Source organism: Oncorhynchus tshawytscha, linkage group LG07 (assembly GCF_018296145.1).
Source record: "Oncorhynchus tshawytscha isolate Ot180627B linkage group LG07, Otsh_v2.0, whole genome shotgun sequence".
In the NCBI taxonomy this organism is placed as follows: Eukaryota; Metazoa; Chordata; class Actinopteri; order Salmoniformes; family Salmonidae; genus Oncorhynchus; species Oncorhynchus tshawytscha.
In genome coordinates, this window is record NC_056435.1 from 44,170,503 (window position 1) to 44,189,398 (window position 18,896).

An 18,896-nucleotide genomic window follows, 5' to 3' on the forward strand; every position below is an offset into this window, starting at 1 on the left:
ATCCATCTCATCTACTTCCTCCCCTCCTCTCTCTCCTCCACTTTGACCTCCCCCCGTTCTTCTCCCTCTGCCCCAATGCTGTTACACTCTCTCTCTCTTTACCTTTTCCTTAATCTCTTATTGCCTTCCTCCCCATCCCACCCTATCCCATCCCTGTCTCTCAATCTTAATCAGATGCGATTGACTACTGGGTCTGTGAGTAGTGATCGGCAGAACACACATCATTTCAGACATTTTACTGAGACTCCACTTCTATGGGGTTGGAGAAAAGGCACCAGAGAGGGAGTGACAGAGAAAATGAAATGAAAAGAGAAAGTGACATGACAAAGAATAATGATTTAAGGTAGGAGGGTAACCCAATCCACATAGTGCCCTATCTAAATGTGCTTGTCTGTAACCTTACTTCTCTGATCATCAAACACAGACCTCTGGATTGCTGTCCTAAACATGCTGCTGTCTTTTGGTGGCAGGTCATTCAATGTTGTGGTAGTAAGAATGCAGAACTCTCCACCAAAAGGTATTAGGACGATAGAAATAACCTCTTTTAAATCCAAGAACATACAAAAACGCATCTTTGTTTCTGTCCTAACTTGGCCTCTTAATCTGTTGTGATGTCTTGTGGTTTTATCTGGTTCTCTCTTCTTAGACATTTATTTGACCTTTGTCTGTTTCACTCTTAATGTGTCAGTGTGCTTGTTCTGCAACTACCTTTTGTAATGTTTTTACTTCAGACTTTTTAAGATGTCCTGTGTTTGTTGTTCACTCTATCGTGAGAGGTGTCCTTGGGTTTGGTTAAGGTGTTCCTTAAATAAGACAAACAGCCAGTCATCATTATTATCATAGTCTGTCTCAGTGGGGTGCAGCTAGGCAAATTATGGAGGTGCTCGCTCAATGGAACACCGCCCTGCACAATCATCATTACAATGTCTTCAGTAGAACAACACCCTGCACCAACATCATCACAATGCCTTCAGTAGAACACCACCCTGCACCATCATCATCACAATGCCTTCAGTAGAACACCGCCCTGCACCATCATCATCACAATGCCTTCAGTAGAACACCGCCCTGCACCATCATCATCACAATGCCTTCAGTAGAACACCACCCTGCACCATCATCATCACAATGCCTTCAGTAGAACACTGCCCTGCACAATCATCATCACAATGCCTTCAGTAGAACACCGCCCTGCACCATCATCATCACAATGCCTTCAGTAGAACACCACCCTGCACCATCATCATCACAATGCCTTCAGTAGAACACTGCCCTGCACAATAATCATCACAATGCCTTCAGTTGAACACCGCCCTGCACCATCATCATCGCAATGCCTTCAGTAGAACACTGTCCTGCACCATCATCATCGCAATGCCCTCAGTAGAACACCACCCTGCACCATCATCATCACAATGCCTTCAGTAGAACACCGTCCTGCACCATCATCATCACAATGCCTTCAGTAGAACACCGCCCTACATCATCATCATCACAATGTCTTCAGTAGAACACCACCCAGCACCATCATCATCACAATGCCTTCAGTAGAACACCGCCCTGCATCATCATCATCACAATGCCCTCAGTAGCCTAATAACACATCTAATCAGCCAATTTGTCAGTGAGTGTGTGTGTGTGTGTGAGTGTGTGTGTGTGTGTGTGTGTGTGTGTGTGTGTGTGTGTGTGTGTGTGTGTGTGTGTGTGTGTGTGTGTGTGTGTGTGCATGCGTGCATGTGTGCATGGGTGTGTGTGTGTGTGTGTGCATGTGTGTAAGAGACAGATTAGATGTGTGTGTGTGAGTACTCTGTACATGTGTAGTGTATGGTACTGAATGTGTGTATAACATTTCATTCATTAATAAAGAGTGAATGAAATGTATAACTGCAGAGGAGTCTGATGCAGCAGGGAGAGAGTATAGTCGTGTTCAACTACTGCACAGTGAAAGCTTAGCAGACACACATACACACACACACACACACACACACACACACACACACACACACACACACACACACACACACACACACACACACACACACACACACACACACACACACACACACACACACACACACACACACACACACACACAGACACACACACACAGACAGACACACACACACACACAGACAGGCACACAGACAGACACACAGACACACACACACACAGGAACACAGACACACACACACACGCATTAAAACACGAGCACGTTAACCCATTCAATGACTGAATATACCTACACACACTGTTTTTCTCTCCAGCTCACACATTGTCTGAAGACAGTGCAGAATTGTATTTAAAAAAAGACTTATAAATCACATACGCGCTTCTAAATCCCACACAGTTTTTCCAAACTTTCCCAAACTCACATTCTTCCCCAAACACAGAGTGAGCACTTGTCAAAGTTCCCAGTGAGCTCTGAGGCAGCATTTAAACCTGACCACTGAGGTGCAGAACATCTATCATTAAAGCCCGGTGAAGACTGAAGTTAACTATGTATTCTCCCTCACATCCTCTATGCCTCTCTCTCTCTCTCTGTACTGCTGAACTAGCCAGATGAACACTAATAGATCATTATGTGAATGAATGTCAGGCCAGTGAGGTGATATGACAGGAACACGTTGTGCCCTGGTAGTTATTGTGTGTCTTTTAAGAATCAACTTCTGATGGCACTGTAATTATAGTTTAGGACTGGAGGAGAGATAATGAGAGAACATCTCATTCTAGGAGCTGACTGAATAAATCTGCCTTATATATGCATGTATTCATTTCCAATGACAACTATAATAATTCATAAGTGTGTGTGTGCTGTGTGTACATTGTGTGTGTGTGTGTGTCCGCTGTGTGTGTGTGTACACTCTGTGTATGTGTGTGTGTGTGTGTGTGTGTGTGTGTGTGTGCACTGTGTGTGTGTGCACTGTGTGTGTGAGCTGTGTGAGTGTAAAGTTACCATTCCTCCTTTGAAAAAGTCATCAGCATTTGATGTCTGTGACTTTAGCTAGTTAGCTGTGTGTGTTGCATGCTTGTGTTTGTGTTTGTATATGTGTGTTTGCCTGCATGTGGATGTTTGCGTGTGTGCCCCCTGCGTAGGTCGAAATAGCTGCGTTTGGCTGGAGGGTAAGCTAAGCTGCAGTAAAATATGATTTCATTCCCAGTCTTTCACAGCGGCAGAATGCGACACAGAGAGAGAATTATCTTTCCCCTGCACAAAAACATTAGCACTGTGGTTCTGTGACAAGCAATTGCGTATAGAATACTTTCCTGAGCAGCATTTTGTCTGCAGAGCAACTGAGGACTAAATAGCAATCGATCTCTGTAACTGATGCGTTGTGCGATTTATTGCCCAGATAATAATTGTAATAATCTATCTCCTGAATGTCTGTCTGCCCAGAGTAAGTCTCTTCACAATGGACAAGACAAATCCAGCAGATGCAGTGGATAAGGGATCTGTAGTCCGTCCATAATTGTCTCATGCTATGCTATCATCTCAGCCCTCCACTCCGTGCTCTCTGGCAACAGTTACATAGCCTTTTCTCAGGAGCCTGTGGTAATCCAGTACAGTAGGTAGCTAGCTCGTCTCACAGCCGGCTGTGCAGCAACAGCCCCATTTACATGAAGATGTGGGCAGACTGGCATCATCATGTGCTCAGCTTAATGCTAAAATAATCCACAGTGTGTGTGTGTGTGTGTGAGTGAGTGAGTAGCATTTGGCTCGATGCAGTGGTTTATGGGGACTTTGCGACGTTGTCGTTTATCAGGTTTTCATCGGGGGAGATGGTGGGGAGACACATCATTAGCCTCTGGTTCCCCTGATCGGAGTGAGATAGAGTTAGAGATAGAGACAGAGATAGGCAGGGAATACTGAGAGGCTCGACTACATCACTGACTTTGACATTACCTCTGTGATCATTACATCTGAATCGGGTAAATTAATTGCCAATTTCAGCAGCTTTAGTCACAGCTGTGTATGTGCATGGGGGTGGTGAGTCTGGGGGGGTTGGTTATACTATCCTTATTTCCTTATTAGGGCCAGAAGTCCTCACAAGGATAGTAAAACAAGGACAATTCGGACAAGTGGGGACATTTCACCGTTCACCACAAGGAAAATTGGGTCTTTTAGGATTAGGGGTTTGGTTTATCACTAGGTTTACAGATGTTTGGTCCTCACATGGATAGTAAAACAAATGTGTGTGTGTGTGTGTGTGTGTGTGTGTGTGTGTGTGTGTGTGTGTGTGTGTGTGCGTGCGTGCGTGCGTGCGTGCGTGCGTGCGTGCGCGCGCGCGTGCGTGCGTGTGTGTGTGTGTGTGGTCTAACGTTTACTATCCTTTTGGGTTCCAAAAGCCCTAACAAGGATAGTTAAACAAAATAATACCGGGGATTTCACTGGTCCCCAAAAGTGTTTAATGTTTAGAGGTTAGGTTTAGGTTGACAACTAGAGTTAGCATTAGGGTTAGGGGTTAGGATTAGGGTAAGGAGTTAGGGATACGGTTAGTTTTAGAGTTAGGTTAAGGGTTAAGAGTTAGGGTTATGTTTAGTTTTGGTTTTAGAGTTAGGTTAAGGGTTAGGGTTAGGAGTTAGGGTTAGGTTTAGGTTTAGTTTTAGAGTTAGTTTAAGGGTTAGGGTTAGGGTTAAGAGTTAGGGTTAGGATTAGGGGTTAGGGTTAGATTTAGTTTTAGAGTTAGGTTAAGGGTTAAGGGTTAGGGTTAGGAGTTAGGGTTAGGTTCAGTTTTAGAGTTAGGTTAAGGGCTAAGGGTTAAAGTTAGGGGTTAGCAAAAATCAGATTTTTAATGGGAATACATTTTATGGTCCTCACTTGAACAGTAAAACCAACGTGTGTGTATATGTGTGTGTTCATGAGTGTCTGTGAGCCATGTGCTCTTGCTAGACTGTCGGGGGAGACTGGGAATTCATGGAGGTCAGACATTGTGTCAAGATCAAATGAGATACAGTACATCAACATGAGCATTACACTAAAGTAGTAAGGTAGCAATCCTATAATACATTTTTTATTTGTATATCATTTCTGTATGTAAAAAAAAAAATCATAATTTACAGTATATTTTAACATCTCTATGAAGCATCCCAAGGCCATCTTCAGTCTGTCACTGTGAGTAGTTGTGTCAAGTGTCTGTCATCTGTGAGTCAGCACAGTGGATATTAAGAATTATCCCCCTAGAATCAATGTCTGTGCCAGCATCAACATTTTATTATCATTATCAAAATCTGTCTTCAGCCTTCAGACCAAGACATCCCGAAAATGGGTCTTCTCATGAAAACGTCTGTAGCGTCCAAATATGACCCCACAATCGAAAGGTGAGACTCTAATGAACACGAACAGCACCAGTCAAAAGTTTGGACACATTTACTCATTCAAGGGTTTTTCTTTATTTTCACAATTCTCTGCATTGTAGAATAGTAGTGAAGACATCAAAACTATGAAATAACACATATAGAATCATGAAGTTATCAAAAAAGTGTTAAAGAAATCAAAGTATATTTTAGATTCTTCAAACTAGCCACCATTTGCCTTGATGACAGCTTTGCACACTCTTGGCATTCTCTCACGCAGCTTCACCTGGAATGCTTTTCCAACAGTCTTGAAGGAGTTCCCACATATGCTGAGCACTTGTTGGCTACTTTTCCTTCATTCTGCTGTCCAACTCTTCCCAAACCATCTCAATTGGGTTGAGGTCGGGTGATTGTGGAGGCCAGGTCATCTGACACAGCACTCCATCACTGTTTCTTGGTCAAATAGCCTTTAAACAGCCGGGAGGTGTGTTGGGTCTTTGTTCTGTTGAAAAACAAATGGTAGTCCCACTAAGAGCAAAACAGATGGGATGGCTTATCGCTGCAGAATGCTGTGGTATCCAAGCCCATTAAGTGTGCCTTGAATTCTAAATAAAACACAGACAGTATCACCAGTAAAGCACCACCACACCTCCTCCATGCTTCACGTGGGAATCAAACATGCGGAAATCATCTGTTCATCTTCATCTGATCATCTCACATTTGGACTCAATTGACAGATTTCCACCTGTCTAATGTCCATTGCTCGTGTTTCTTGTTTCAAGCAAGTCTCTTATTCTTATTGGTGTCCTTTAGTAGTGGTTTCGTTGCAGCAATTCGACCATGAAGACCTGATTCAAGCAGTCTCCTCTGAACAGTTGATGTTGAGATGTGTCTGTTACTTGAACTCTGTGAAGCATTTATTTGGGCTGCAATTTGTGAGGCTGGTAACTCTAATAAACTTATCCTCTGCAGCAGAGATAACTCTTGGTCTTTCTTTCCTCAGGAGAGCCAATTTCATCATGGCGCTTGATGGTTTTTGCGACTGCACTTGCCTCACCTTCAAGTCCTAAAGTAATGATGGACTGTCATTTCTCTTTGCTTATTTGAGCTGTTCTTGCCATAATATGGACTTGGTCTTTTACCAAATAGGGTTATCTTCTGTATAGCACCCTACCTTCTCACAACACAACTGATTGGCTTAAGAAGGAAAGAAACTCCATAAATGTATTTTTAAGAAGGCACACCTGTTAACTGAAATGCATTCCAGGTGACTACCTCATGAAGCTGGTTGAGAGAATGCCAAGAGTGTGAAAAGCTGTCATCAAGGCAAAGGGTGGCTATTTTGAAGAATATCAAATATAAAATATATTTTGATTTGTTTAACACTTTTTTGGTTACTACATGATTCCATATGTGTTATTTCATAGTTTTGATGTTTTCACTATTATTCTACAATGTAGAAAATAGTGAAAATAAAGAAAAACCCTTGAATGAGTAGGTGTGTCCAAACTTTTGACTGGCACTGTAAACTGTTTTGCTCTACGACACTGACAAGCTTTGCGGGACTTGTCTGAAGGCAATACCGCCGATCGGTCAATTTCTGTCTGTAGAGTCTGAATGGTTTGGGCTACAAACTAATATGATCAGAAGGTGAGACTCTCACGAAGATGTACATGTCAGTTGTTTTGCTCTACATCCCCCATAAGCATCATGGGACTCGCCTGAAGGCAACCCGGTACCAGTTAAAAAACGAATAGAAGTATGTAAGTACAGTGCATTCGAGAAGTATTCAGACTCCTTGACTTTTTCCACATTTTGTTACGTTACGGCTTTATTTTAAAATGGATTAAATCATTATTTTTTTTCTCATCAATCTGCAGACAAAACCCCATAACAACAAAGTGAAAACAGTTTTTTTGAAATTTCTGCAAATTTATAAAAAATTAAAACAGAAATAACTTATTTACATGAGTATTCAGACCCTTTGCTATGAGACTCAAATTGAGCTCAGGTGCATCCTGTTTCCATTGATCATCCTTGAGATGTTTCTTCAACTTGATTGGAGTCCACTTGTGGTAAATTCGATTGATTCGACATGATTTAGAAAGGCACACACACACCTGTCTATATAAGGTACCACAGTTGACATGCATGTCAGAGCAAAAACCAAGCCATGAGGTAGAAGGAATTGTCCGTAGAGCTCTGAGACAGGATTGGGGGAAAGGTCAAGGCACAGATCTGGGGAAGGGTACCCAAACATTCCTGCAGTATTGAAACTCCCCAGGAACACAGTGGCCTCCAGCATTCTTAATGGAAGAAGTTTGGAAGCACCAAGACCTTTCCTAGAGCTGGCCGCCTGGCCAAACTGAGCAATCGGGGGAGAATGACCTTAATCAGGGAGGTTACCAAGAACCCAATGGTCACTCTGACAGAGCTCCAGAGTTCCTCTGTGGAGATTGGAGAACCTTCCAGAAGTACAACCATCTCTGCAGCGATCCACCAATCAGGCCTTACGGTAGAGTGGCCAGACGGAAGCCATTCCTCAGTAAAAGGCACATGACAGCCAGCTTGGAGTTTGCCAAAAGGCACCTAAAGACTCAGACCATGAGAAACAAGATTATCTGGTCTGATGAAACCTAGATTTAACTCTTTGGCCTGAGTGCCAAGCATCACGTCTGGAGGAAACCTGTAACCATGCCTACTGTGAGGCATGATAGTGGCAGAATCATGGTGTGGGGATGTTTTTCAGTGGCAGGGACTAGACAGGATCGAGGGAAAGATGAACAGAGCAAAGTACAGAGAGATCCTTGATGAAAACCTGCTCCAGGGCGCTCATGACCTCAGACTGGGGCGAAGGTTCCCCTTCCAACAGGACAATGAACCTCAGCACACAGCCAAGACAATGCAGGAATGGTTTCGGGACAAGTCTCTGAATGTCCTTGAGTAGCCCAGCCAGAGCCTGGACTTGAACCTGACCGAATATCTCTGTAGAGACCTAAAAATAGCTGTGCAGCGACACTCCCCATCCAACCTGACAGAGCTTAAGAGGATCTGCAGAGAAGAATGGGAGAAATTTCCCAAATAAAGGTGTGCCAAGCTTGTAGCATCTTACCCAAGAATACTCGAGGCTGTAATCGCTGCCAAATGTGCTTCAACAAAGTACTGAGTAAAGACTCTTAATACTTATATAAATATGATATTTCCTGTATTTAAAAAAAATACATTTGCAAGATATTCGAAAACCCATTTTTTTCTTTATCATTAGGGTGTATTGTGGCAGGGTAGCCTAGTGGTTAGAGCGTTGGACTAGTAACCGCAAGGTTGCAAGTTCAAACCTCCGAGCTGACAAGGTACAAATCTGTCGTTCTACCCCTGAACAGGCAATTAACCCACTGTTCCTAGGCTGTCATTGAAAATAAGAATTTGTTCTTAATAACTGACTTGCCTAGTTAAATAAATGTAAAAAAAAATGTGTAGATTGATGAGGATTTGTTTTTTATACTCCATTTTAGATTAAGGCTGTAACGTAACAAAATGTGGAAAAAATCAAGGGTTCTGAATACTTTCCGAAATGCACTGTACTTTAGTGCCAAAATAAAAGGTGTAAAATGCAGTATATTTTTATATCGCTCAGATAGGCCTATAGGGCAACCACCAAAACATACTTTCTTTTGAAAAAAAATGGACCTTGACACAATGTCTTTTGATACATCTCTTTGCCAGGTATGAATATGTTATTCAATGCATTTCTAGTTGCTAATAGCAGTAAGGCCAAATTCAATGTTTCATCAAATATTTTTTGTATATATTTTTGGGATACCTACAGGTGTCCTTAAATGCATCCTTGGTATGACTTGGAATGACTTTCTTAAAACAATTCAGGGATCATCAACTAGATCCAGCCGCAGGTTCTTAGACTCTAGCGCAGGGATCATCAACTAGATCCAGCCGCAGGTTCTTAGACTCTAGCGCAGGGATCATCAACTAGATCCAGCCGCAGGTTCTTAGACTCTAGCGCAGGGATCATCAACTAGATCCAGCCGCAGGTTCTTAGACTCAGGGATAGCGACTCTAGCAGGGATCATCAACTAGATCCAGCCGCAGGTTCTTAGACTCTAGCGCAGGGATCATCAACTAGATCCAGCCGCAGGTTCTTAGACTCTAGCGCAGGGATCATCAACTAGATTCCGCAGCGGGACAATTTTTTATTGAGCGGATGGTTAGGGGGCCAGAACATAATGACAAATCATTTGTAGACTGGCCACAAGATGACCACAGGAAGCACAAACAGATATAATATTTGACTAAACTGTAATCATTTCAAACCTTACTTACCTTTGTACAGTATATGATCATGTTTATCTCTCTATTATGCATGGCAATACTTTGGAACAGATATCCATAATTAAAATTACTCCGAGCTGATTTGCTGGTGTTTTACAGTCTTTTATGTCCCCCTCACCCAAAAACCTGTGGGCCAAATAAAATCAGCTGTGGGCCAAATTCGTCCTGCGGAGGGGACACTTCTCTAGGGAGTTTAACATGATCACGTATTCAGTGTCAGCTCAGCTGTTGTTTACAGACGAAAAGTAAAAGTGTCCATTTGTCAAATGAAAGTGTAAATTGTCAAATCACCTTAGTTGTGTTACAGTACAACAATACTGTATTGAACAGACGGTCATTACCTTCATCAACTTATCAACTCATTATTCCATTATAACATGATGATGTTCGTGGTGTCGGGAGAAAGTAGAGAAAATATATCAATCTATCAATATATCAATCTGCATGTCAACCTAGTCAGATTTTCTCTCTGTTTCATAGTCTCAATCACTCCATCTCTCTATTCTTGCACTTCTCTCTCTCCCTCGATCTCGTTCTTTCTCCTTCTGCATCTCCATGTCTCCTCCACCTCTCTCATAACCTCTGTAAAATCCAATAAGCTATTACGCTACCATTGATCTTCTCCTCAGCCAAACATTTGCATTTGGGGGAGAAAAGCAATAAGGAGAGAGAACAGGGAAGGATCGACAGGACAGGACTGTCTTAAAGGAGAGAAGGAGAGAGGGGTGGATAATTATAGAGTTTGGCAGGGATTTAACACTTTAGTGCCTTTCAAACCATGTCAGATTGATGCTCTCTCTCGACTTCGTCACTGGAGAAGGCGGAGTGTGTGTGTCAGTGGAGGCTGGTGAGAGGAGCTATAGAAGGATGGGCTCATTGTAATGGCTGGATTGGAATAAATGGAACGTAGTCAAACATGTGGTTTCCATATGTTTGATGTGGTCGATACCGTTCTATTGATTCCATTCTAGCCATTACAATGAGCCCGTCCTCCTATAGCTCCTTCCACCAGCCTCCTCTGGTGAGTGTGTATGTGTGTGTCTGGGTGTGTTCACTGATCTGATGCCAAAGTAAATCACTCAAGACTGGATTGGAGGTTGTGCTGCTGTCCAGCCACTGTCTGCTTGGCTAAGATTGCATCTGTTCAGGCAGATGCAGGATATCATGTGTCTATGTGCTTCTAGGATGTGTTTCTGCACTAGTACTGTATGGATGTAATATGTTTTTATGTGTGTATAGTGTGTAATGTTACATGTATATGTAATTCGTCTTTTGAGTAAATGTATCTTCATGATATGGTAGCACTTTATTCATCAAAGGAAATTTGACTTCCACATTATCCCAACCCTGCCGAAAGACCCATACACATACAGGATGGAGAGGTTGGATCAGTGGGCTGCCACAGAGCACATGGAGCAGTTGTTGTGGGGGATAAGGGCCTTGCTCAAGAGAACAATGGCAGGTTGCCAGCTCACTTCCCACCAGATTTCTCTCGCCAGACCCGGGCTTCAAACTGGCAACCCTCCAGTTGCTGGCTTGTCTCTCTAACCACTAGGTTAGCTGCCGTTGACCTATAGATATTACTTCCATGTAACCTAAACCGGTAGTTAACCAATGCATGCAGAGACAGAACTGTGCAGAAGCAGGAGAAATTAGTTCAGAAAATAGTTTCAGAGTTTCTAACAGGGTTTTTTAGTTTCTTAATAGCGGAAGTCATTTCATCCAACACTTATTTGATCATGTAATTCCTCCTTACATCGCCCCCCTCTTTCTTCCTCATCTCCTTCTGTCCTACATTTTCATTTCTGTCATTCAGCCACTTCCCACTGTGAGAATTGTGGTGTTAACGTTAAGTGCGCAGTTACAGGTGGCTTTGAAACGAGTCCTGACTGAAGTCGGTTTAGGAGAGGTGATTATGACCATCATGTGAGCTGCAGGATTCCTGACGTGTTATAAGGATATTTAAACCCTCAGCCAACCTCCCCCCAACAACACTACCACCCTCTTCCACCCCCACCCCTCCAATGCTTCTCTCTCTCTCTCTCTCTCTCTCTCTCTCTCTCTCTCTCTCTCTCTCTCTCTGAAATAGATAATAAACAAAAGTGAAATAAACAATCAAAATTGAACAGTAAACATTACACTCACAAAAGTTTCAAATGAATAGAGACATTTCAAATATCATATTATGGCCATGCACAGTGTTATAATGATGTGCAAATAGTTCAAGTACAAAAGGTAAAATAAGTATTTACAATGGTGTTTGTTCTTCACTGGTTGCCCTTGTCTTGTGGCAACAGGTCACAAATCTTGCTCCTGTGATGGCACACTGTGGTATTTCACCCACTAGATATGGGAATTTATCAAAATTGGATTTGTTTTTGAATTCTTTGTTGGTCTGTGTAATCTGAGGGAAATATGTGTCTCTAATATGGTCATACATTTGGCAGGAGGATAAGAAGTGCAGCTCAGTTTCCACCTCATTTGTGGGCAGTGGGCACATAGCCTGTTTTCTCTTGAGAGCCAGGACTGCCTACAGTGGCCTCTCACAATAGCAAGGCTATGCTCACTGAGTCTGTACATAGCTTTCCTTAATTTTGGGTCAGTCACAGTGGTCAGGTATTCTGCCACTGTGTACTCTCTGTATAGGGCCAAATACCATTCCAGTTTGCTCTGTTGTTTAGTTCATTCTTTCCAATGTGTCAAGCAATTATATATTTTTTCTCATGATTTGGTTGAGTCTAATTGTGTTGACAACTAGGTTAGGGTACTCTCTCGCTCTCTCTGTCTCCCTTTCCCTCTCATTCTCTTAATCTTTCTTTCTTTCATTGTTTTTCAGGAGATCTTTCTTTCTGTTTTTCTCCATCACTACAGAGACTTGGAGGCATGTCAGGACCAGCAGCCACACACCGATGAGACTGATTGCAGTTGAGCTTCAGCTGTGACAGCCTTTTAGCTTCTGGGGAGAGAAAGAAAGAGGGAGAGAGAGAGTGAGAGAGAACGAGAGAAAGAGAGAGCGAGAGAGAAACAGATAAAGAGAGTGAGAGAGAGAGAGAGAGAGAGAGAGAGAGAGAGAGAGAGAGAGAGAGAACGAGAGAAAGAGAGTGAGAGAGAGCGAGAGAGAAACAGAGAGAGGGAGAGAGCGAGAGAGGGGGGTGAGAGAGAGAGAGCACGGTCTCTAACTCTAATACTGACAGCACATTGATGATCCTCTTCAAGTCTCTCCTATTCAAAGGAACTTCCTCCCTCACAACCAAAATAGCTCCTGCTCACAATGTTTTGGATTTGTGACCGGTTTTCCAAACGTAGCAAATTTGTTGAGTAGTTACAGTCACACTGGCGCCCGGAATAAAAGACCACAATGAAAGACAATAAAGAGAGCGAGATGGAGACAGAGAGAGGGAAGATGAACGAACAGCCAGCAGGAGAGTGACGAAGTAAGGGAGGGTAGGGAGGTTACAGAAGCAGAGGCAGAAAAAGAGAGCGTCAAATGGGGAGAGAAAGCAGTGCACAGAGTGAGGGAGAAAGAGCCTGTGAGAGAGAGAGAGAGATGGAGGAATACTGAGGAGCTAGGCTGATATCTGCAGCGCTCCAGCTGTGAGGCTTAAGAAGCTTAACCTCCCCGCCCGTCACAGTAGACTATTCAAGTGCAGGCTTTCACCACTGCCCACTGCTTCATCGCCAGAGAGAACGCAGGGGAGGGAGGGATGGAGAGAGAGACAGCACAGGAGAAGAGAAGGGGAGAGGAAATGGATGATGCAGAGTGGAGGTCTATGTTTATTCTTCTCTACCAGAGGAGTTGGGCTCAGAGGTAATGGTTGATTAGAGGAGAGGTGGCTGTCATGTGTAGAGCTAGTCTCTCTCTCTCTCTCTCTCTCTCTCTCTCTCTCTCTCTCTCTCTCTGCTGTAAATTAGTGATTGAGGAGAGGGGGGATAAATCATTCCCCTGGACTTATTCCACATTTGTTTTGTTACAGCCTGAATTCAACATGGATTCAATTCTAACCCATCTACACACAATACCCCATAATGACAAAGCGAAAACATGTTTTTAGAAATGTTGCAAATGTATTGAAAATGAAATACATAAATATCTTATTTACATACCGTACTGTAGGGGTAGGTGTACAGTACCAGTCAAAAGTTTGGACACACCTACTCATTCAATAACTTTTCTTTATTTCTACATTGTAGAATAATAGTGAAGACATCAAAACTATGAAATGACACATATGGAATCAAGTAGTAACCAAAAAAGTGTTAAATAAATGAAAATATATTTATATTTGCGATTCTTTAAACTAGCCACCCTTTTCCTTGATGACAGCTTTGCACACTAGGCATTCTCTCAACCAGCTTCACGAGGTAGTCACCTGGAATGCATTTCAATTAACAGGTGTGCCTGGTTGTGGAATATCATTCAGTCCTAATGCGTTTGAGCCAGTCAGTTATGTTGTGACAAGGTAGGGGTGGTATACAGAAGATAGACCTACTTTGTAAAAGACCAAGTCCATATTATGGCAAGTAAAGCTCAAATAAGCAAAGAGAAATGACAGTCCACCATTACCTTAAGACATGGTCAGTCAATGTGGAAAATGTCTGCATGAATCAGGCCTTCATGGTCAAATTGCTGCAATGAAACCTCTACTAAAGGACACCAATAAGAAGAAGAGACTTGCTTGGGCCAAGAAACACTAACAATGGACATTAGACTGGTGGAATTATGTCCTTGGTCTGATGAGTCCAAATTTGAGATTTTTGGCCCCAATCGCCGTGTCTCTGTGAGACGCAGAGTAGATGAAGGGATGATCTCCGCATGTGTGGTTCCCACCGTGAATCATGGAGGAGGAGGTGTGATGGTGTGGGGGTGCTTTGCTGGTGACACTGTCTGTGATTTATTTAGAATTCAAGGTACACTTAACCAGCATGGATACCACAGCATTGTGCAGTGAAACATCATCCCGTTTTTTGCGTTTAGTGGGATTATCATTTGTTTCTCAACAGGACAATGACCCCAAACACACCACCAGCCTGTGTAAGGGCTATTTGACCAAGAAGGAGAGTGATGGAGTGCTGCATCAGATGACCTGGCCTCCACAATCACCCGACCTCAACCCAATTGAGATGGTTTCAGATGAGTTGGACTGCAGAGTGAAGGAAAAGCATCCAACAAGTGCTCAGCATATGTGGGAACTCCTTCAAGACTGTAGGAAAAGCATTCCTCATGAAGCTGGTTGAGAGAATATCAATAGCGTACAAAGCCGTCATCAAGGCAAAGGGTGGCTAGTTTGAAGAATCTCAATTATAAAATACATTTTGGTTTGTTTAAAACTTTTTGGGTTACTACATGATTCTGTATGTGTTATTTCATAGTTTTGATGTCTTCACTATTATTCTACAATGTATAAAAGAGTTTAAAAAAATAAAGAAAAACCCTTGAATGAGTAGGTGTGTCCAAACTTTTGACTGGTACTGTATGTGTGTGTGAGTATGTGTGTGTGTGGGGGGGACTGAAACTGAGTCTCATGGATTAGCAGTATGGCAATTCACATTATTAGATGTTACAGCACAGCAGTGCACACAAATATTGTTATCAGATTTCAGATACTTTTGAAAAACTAGATTACCTATTAGATTACTTTCAAATTTAGAAAGGATGTTTGTGATAAAACAAAATACATTTATGACACCTTTCTTTTTTCTTAATGAAGTTCAATTCTGTTTGTTTCACCTAAGTGACTCTGGCCACAAATCAGAGACCACAATGATGACACACCAAATGCATTTGATGGATCTTTTTGGTCTTCTTCTAATGCCTCTTAAAGGGAAAGTAATCCAAATGTAAGTAATCAGATTACGTTACGGATTTTGGGTAATCCAAAAGTTACGTTACTGATTACAATTTTGGACAGGTAACTAGTATCTGTGACAGATTACACTTAGAAAGGAACCTACCCAACTCTGGTAGTCGGTTACATTAAGAAACAACAGAAAAAGACCACTGACTGTTAAGATATTTTCTGAATAAACCATCTCTCTCTCTCCCTCTCTCTCTCTCTCTCTCTAGGCAGCATGAACCGTCCAGGGTTGGTCCCTGCCTTCTTCAGGACCCCCACAGTGATCCCGCCCCCGCTGGACATGAAACAGTTCCTGCCGTTCCCAATGGACACAGCTCCACCACAACACAGCATGGGCCTCTTCCACAACTTCAACACCAACAGTTACTCAACAGTGAGTAAACAAACTCCACACACACACAGGCATGTTAAGGCATATACCACGCATGCACGCCATACACATGCAGACACATACACTAACACGGCGCACACACATGTAGACCCCCTTCAACTCAGAGGTCACACAAGGTTCAAAAGCTGTGTAGCAAAATTCGTACTTGTCTTTTCTGGGGCCTGGAGTTTTTCCTGATCTCATGACCTAGTCACGTAAAACACTGGCCCAAATGGTGTAGTTTTTAAATGCATTGGGGTATTTCTCTCTATATGCAGCTTTTAATAGGCTACATTTGGTTATGATATGTATTAAAAAGCTGTTTAATATCATTTAGCAACGTCAGTCATTACTCTATTCTACCTCGGGGTTTGTGGTATATGGCCAATGTACCACAGCTAATGGCTATATCCAGGCACTCCTGGCACCACACCACCTCAGGCCTTATTGCTGAACTATACCACTGCTGCCATCTTGTTGCAGGCTGTCTGAGAATATTCATTGTAATTGGCTTTGGGTTCGCATAATATTCCTCTGGGATGTACGTGCCAGTCAATTTGAGGGGTCTTGTAACTGTAGACAGGTGAGGTATTCTGATTAAGTGGTTTTATAGAATGATCCTCAATAATAAGCTGACAAGTGTTTGCTATCCCTGTGGCAGAATAAAGTTCTGCATCTTCACAAAATGCCCCAGCAAGCATTTTAGTGCAATACAATTGTAATGAATACTCAGGGAAAAAAAGGTGGAGATTCACACACAGAGCACAGCAGATGTTTATTAAGCCTTCGCAGAAGGTATGAATCATGGTCACAGGCAGGCAATGGTCAAACACAGGTAGGCAGTCAAAACAAACAATACCTCACAACCATACAAACAGAAGGAACTGAACTAAATAGGGAGCTGATGAGACCAGGTGAGAAACGAACGCAGGTGAAATCAATGAACAAAAATGAAAGACAGGGCTACGTCCCAGAACACAAAGAAACAGGGCTACGTTCAAGAACACAAAGAAACAGGGCTACGTTCCAGAACACAAAGAAACAGGGCTACGTTCAAGAACACAAAGAAAAAGAACACACGGTTGACTAAGAAAAGAAAAGCAGAACCTTACAACAATGACTTATGGCTAATCAATTTAATAAGACGCACAGCCAGCGTTCCCCATAATCAATTTAATAAGACGCACAGCCAGCGTTCCCCATAATCAATTTAATAAGACGCACAGCCAGCGTTCCCCATAATCAATTTAATAAGACGCACAGCCAGCGTACCCCATAATCAATTTAATAAGACGCACCGCCAGCGATCCCCATAATCAATTTAATAAGACGCACAGCCAGCGTTCCCCATAATCAATTTAATAAGACGCACAGCCAGCGTTCCCCATAATCATCATATCCATCGATGCCAGGCTCAGGCTCCGAGCTCTTCACTACACCTTCCAACTCACTTAATTCACCCTCATTCAGAACTCGTTCTCTGTTTGCACTTGACACCAATCTTTTTCAACACTCAATCTCCATTTTTATTGCCATCTTCCTCAGATTCAGCTCTACCCTCTGCTTTCTTCAACCTCTTCTTTCTCTTTTTCCACCTCCATTCCTCCTCAGAAATCCACCTTTCTGTGTCCCTGTCCCAATATTCCTCTTCAGCTGCCATTTTAGAACTTTCTGCAAGCAATCTTCCCCTCTCTGCAAGGATAGCCAATGACATTACCCCTTATTGACATCTGACTTAAACCAACCAGTTAAAATAAAACCCTCTCTCTCTCACACACACACACACACACACACACGTTCATCTTTACATGGTCCTAGTTGCTAGGACCATTCATTCACTTTCACTCAAACCTCTCCAGTTCAGTTAAAACATACAGAGGCTCTGTCAGCAAGGGCACTTATATTATGGCCACTCTGTCTGAGTGGTTATTACAGCCAGTGAGCCTATGACAGAACATAAACTCAGCAAAAAAAAGAAATGCCTCTTTTTCAGGACCCTGTCATTCAAAGATAATTCGTAAAAATCCAAATAACTTCACAGATCTTCATTGTAAAGGGTTTAAACACTGTTTCCCATGCTTGTTCAATGACCCATAAACAATTAATGAACATGCACCTGTGGAACGGTCATTAAGACACTAACAGCTTACAGACGGTAGTCAATTAAGGTCAAAGTTATGAAAACTTAGAACACTAAAGAGGCCTTTCTACTGACTCTGAAAAACACCAAAAGAAAGATGCCCAGGGTCCCTGCTCATCTGCGTGAATGTGCCTTAGGTATGCTGCAAGGAGGCATGAGGACTGCAGATGTGGCCAGGGCAATAAATTGCAATGTCCGTACTGTGAGACGCCTAAGACAGCGCTACAGGGAGACAGGATGGACAGCTGATCGTCCTCGCAGTGGGCAGACCACGTGTAACAATACCTGCACAGGATCAGTACATCCAAACATCACACCTGCGTGACAGGTACAGGATGGCAACAACAATTGCCTGAGTTACACCAGGAACGCACAATCCCTCCACCAGTGCTCAGACTGTCCGCAAAAGTCTGAGAGAGGCTGGATTGAGGGCTTGTAGGCCTGTTGTAAGACAGGTCCTCACCAGACATCACAGGCAACAATGTCGCCTATGGGCACAAACCCACCGTCGCTGGACCGGACAGGTCTGGCAAAAAGTGCTCTTCATTGACGAGTTACGGTTTTGTCTCACCAGGGGTGGTGGTCGGGTTCGCGTTTATTGTCGAAGGAATGAGCGTTACACCGAGGCCTGTACTCTGGAGCGGGATCGATTTGGAGGTGGAGGGTCCATCATGGTCTGGGGCAGTGTGTCACAGCATCATTGGACTGAGCTTGTTGTCATTACAGGCAATATCAACGCTGTGCTTTACAGGGAAGGCATCCTCCTCCCTCATGTAGTACCCTTCCTGCAGGCTCATCCTGACATGACCCTCCAGCATGACAATGCCACCAGCCATACTGCTCGCTCTATGCGTGATTTCCTGCAAGACAGGAATGTCAGTGTTCTGCCATGGCC

At 43.0% G+C, this 18,896-nt stretch overlaps 1 protein-coding gene across 2 annotated transcripts in view; it reads left to right on the forward strand.

The window, feature by feature from the left end:
- Window positions 1-18,896, forward strand: part of LOC112254597 (zinc finger protein 385A) — a 57,391-nt gene that overhangs the window by 14,698 nt on the left and 23,797 nt on the right. For both annotated transcript variants that reach the window (XM_042324475.1, XM_024427307.2), the window contains exon 2: window positions 15,701-15,864. In XM_042324475.1, the coding sequence (XP_042180409.1) occupies window positions 15,701-15,864 (164 nt within the window). The remainder of the gene's footprint in view (window positions 1-15,700; window positions 15,865-18,896) is intronic.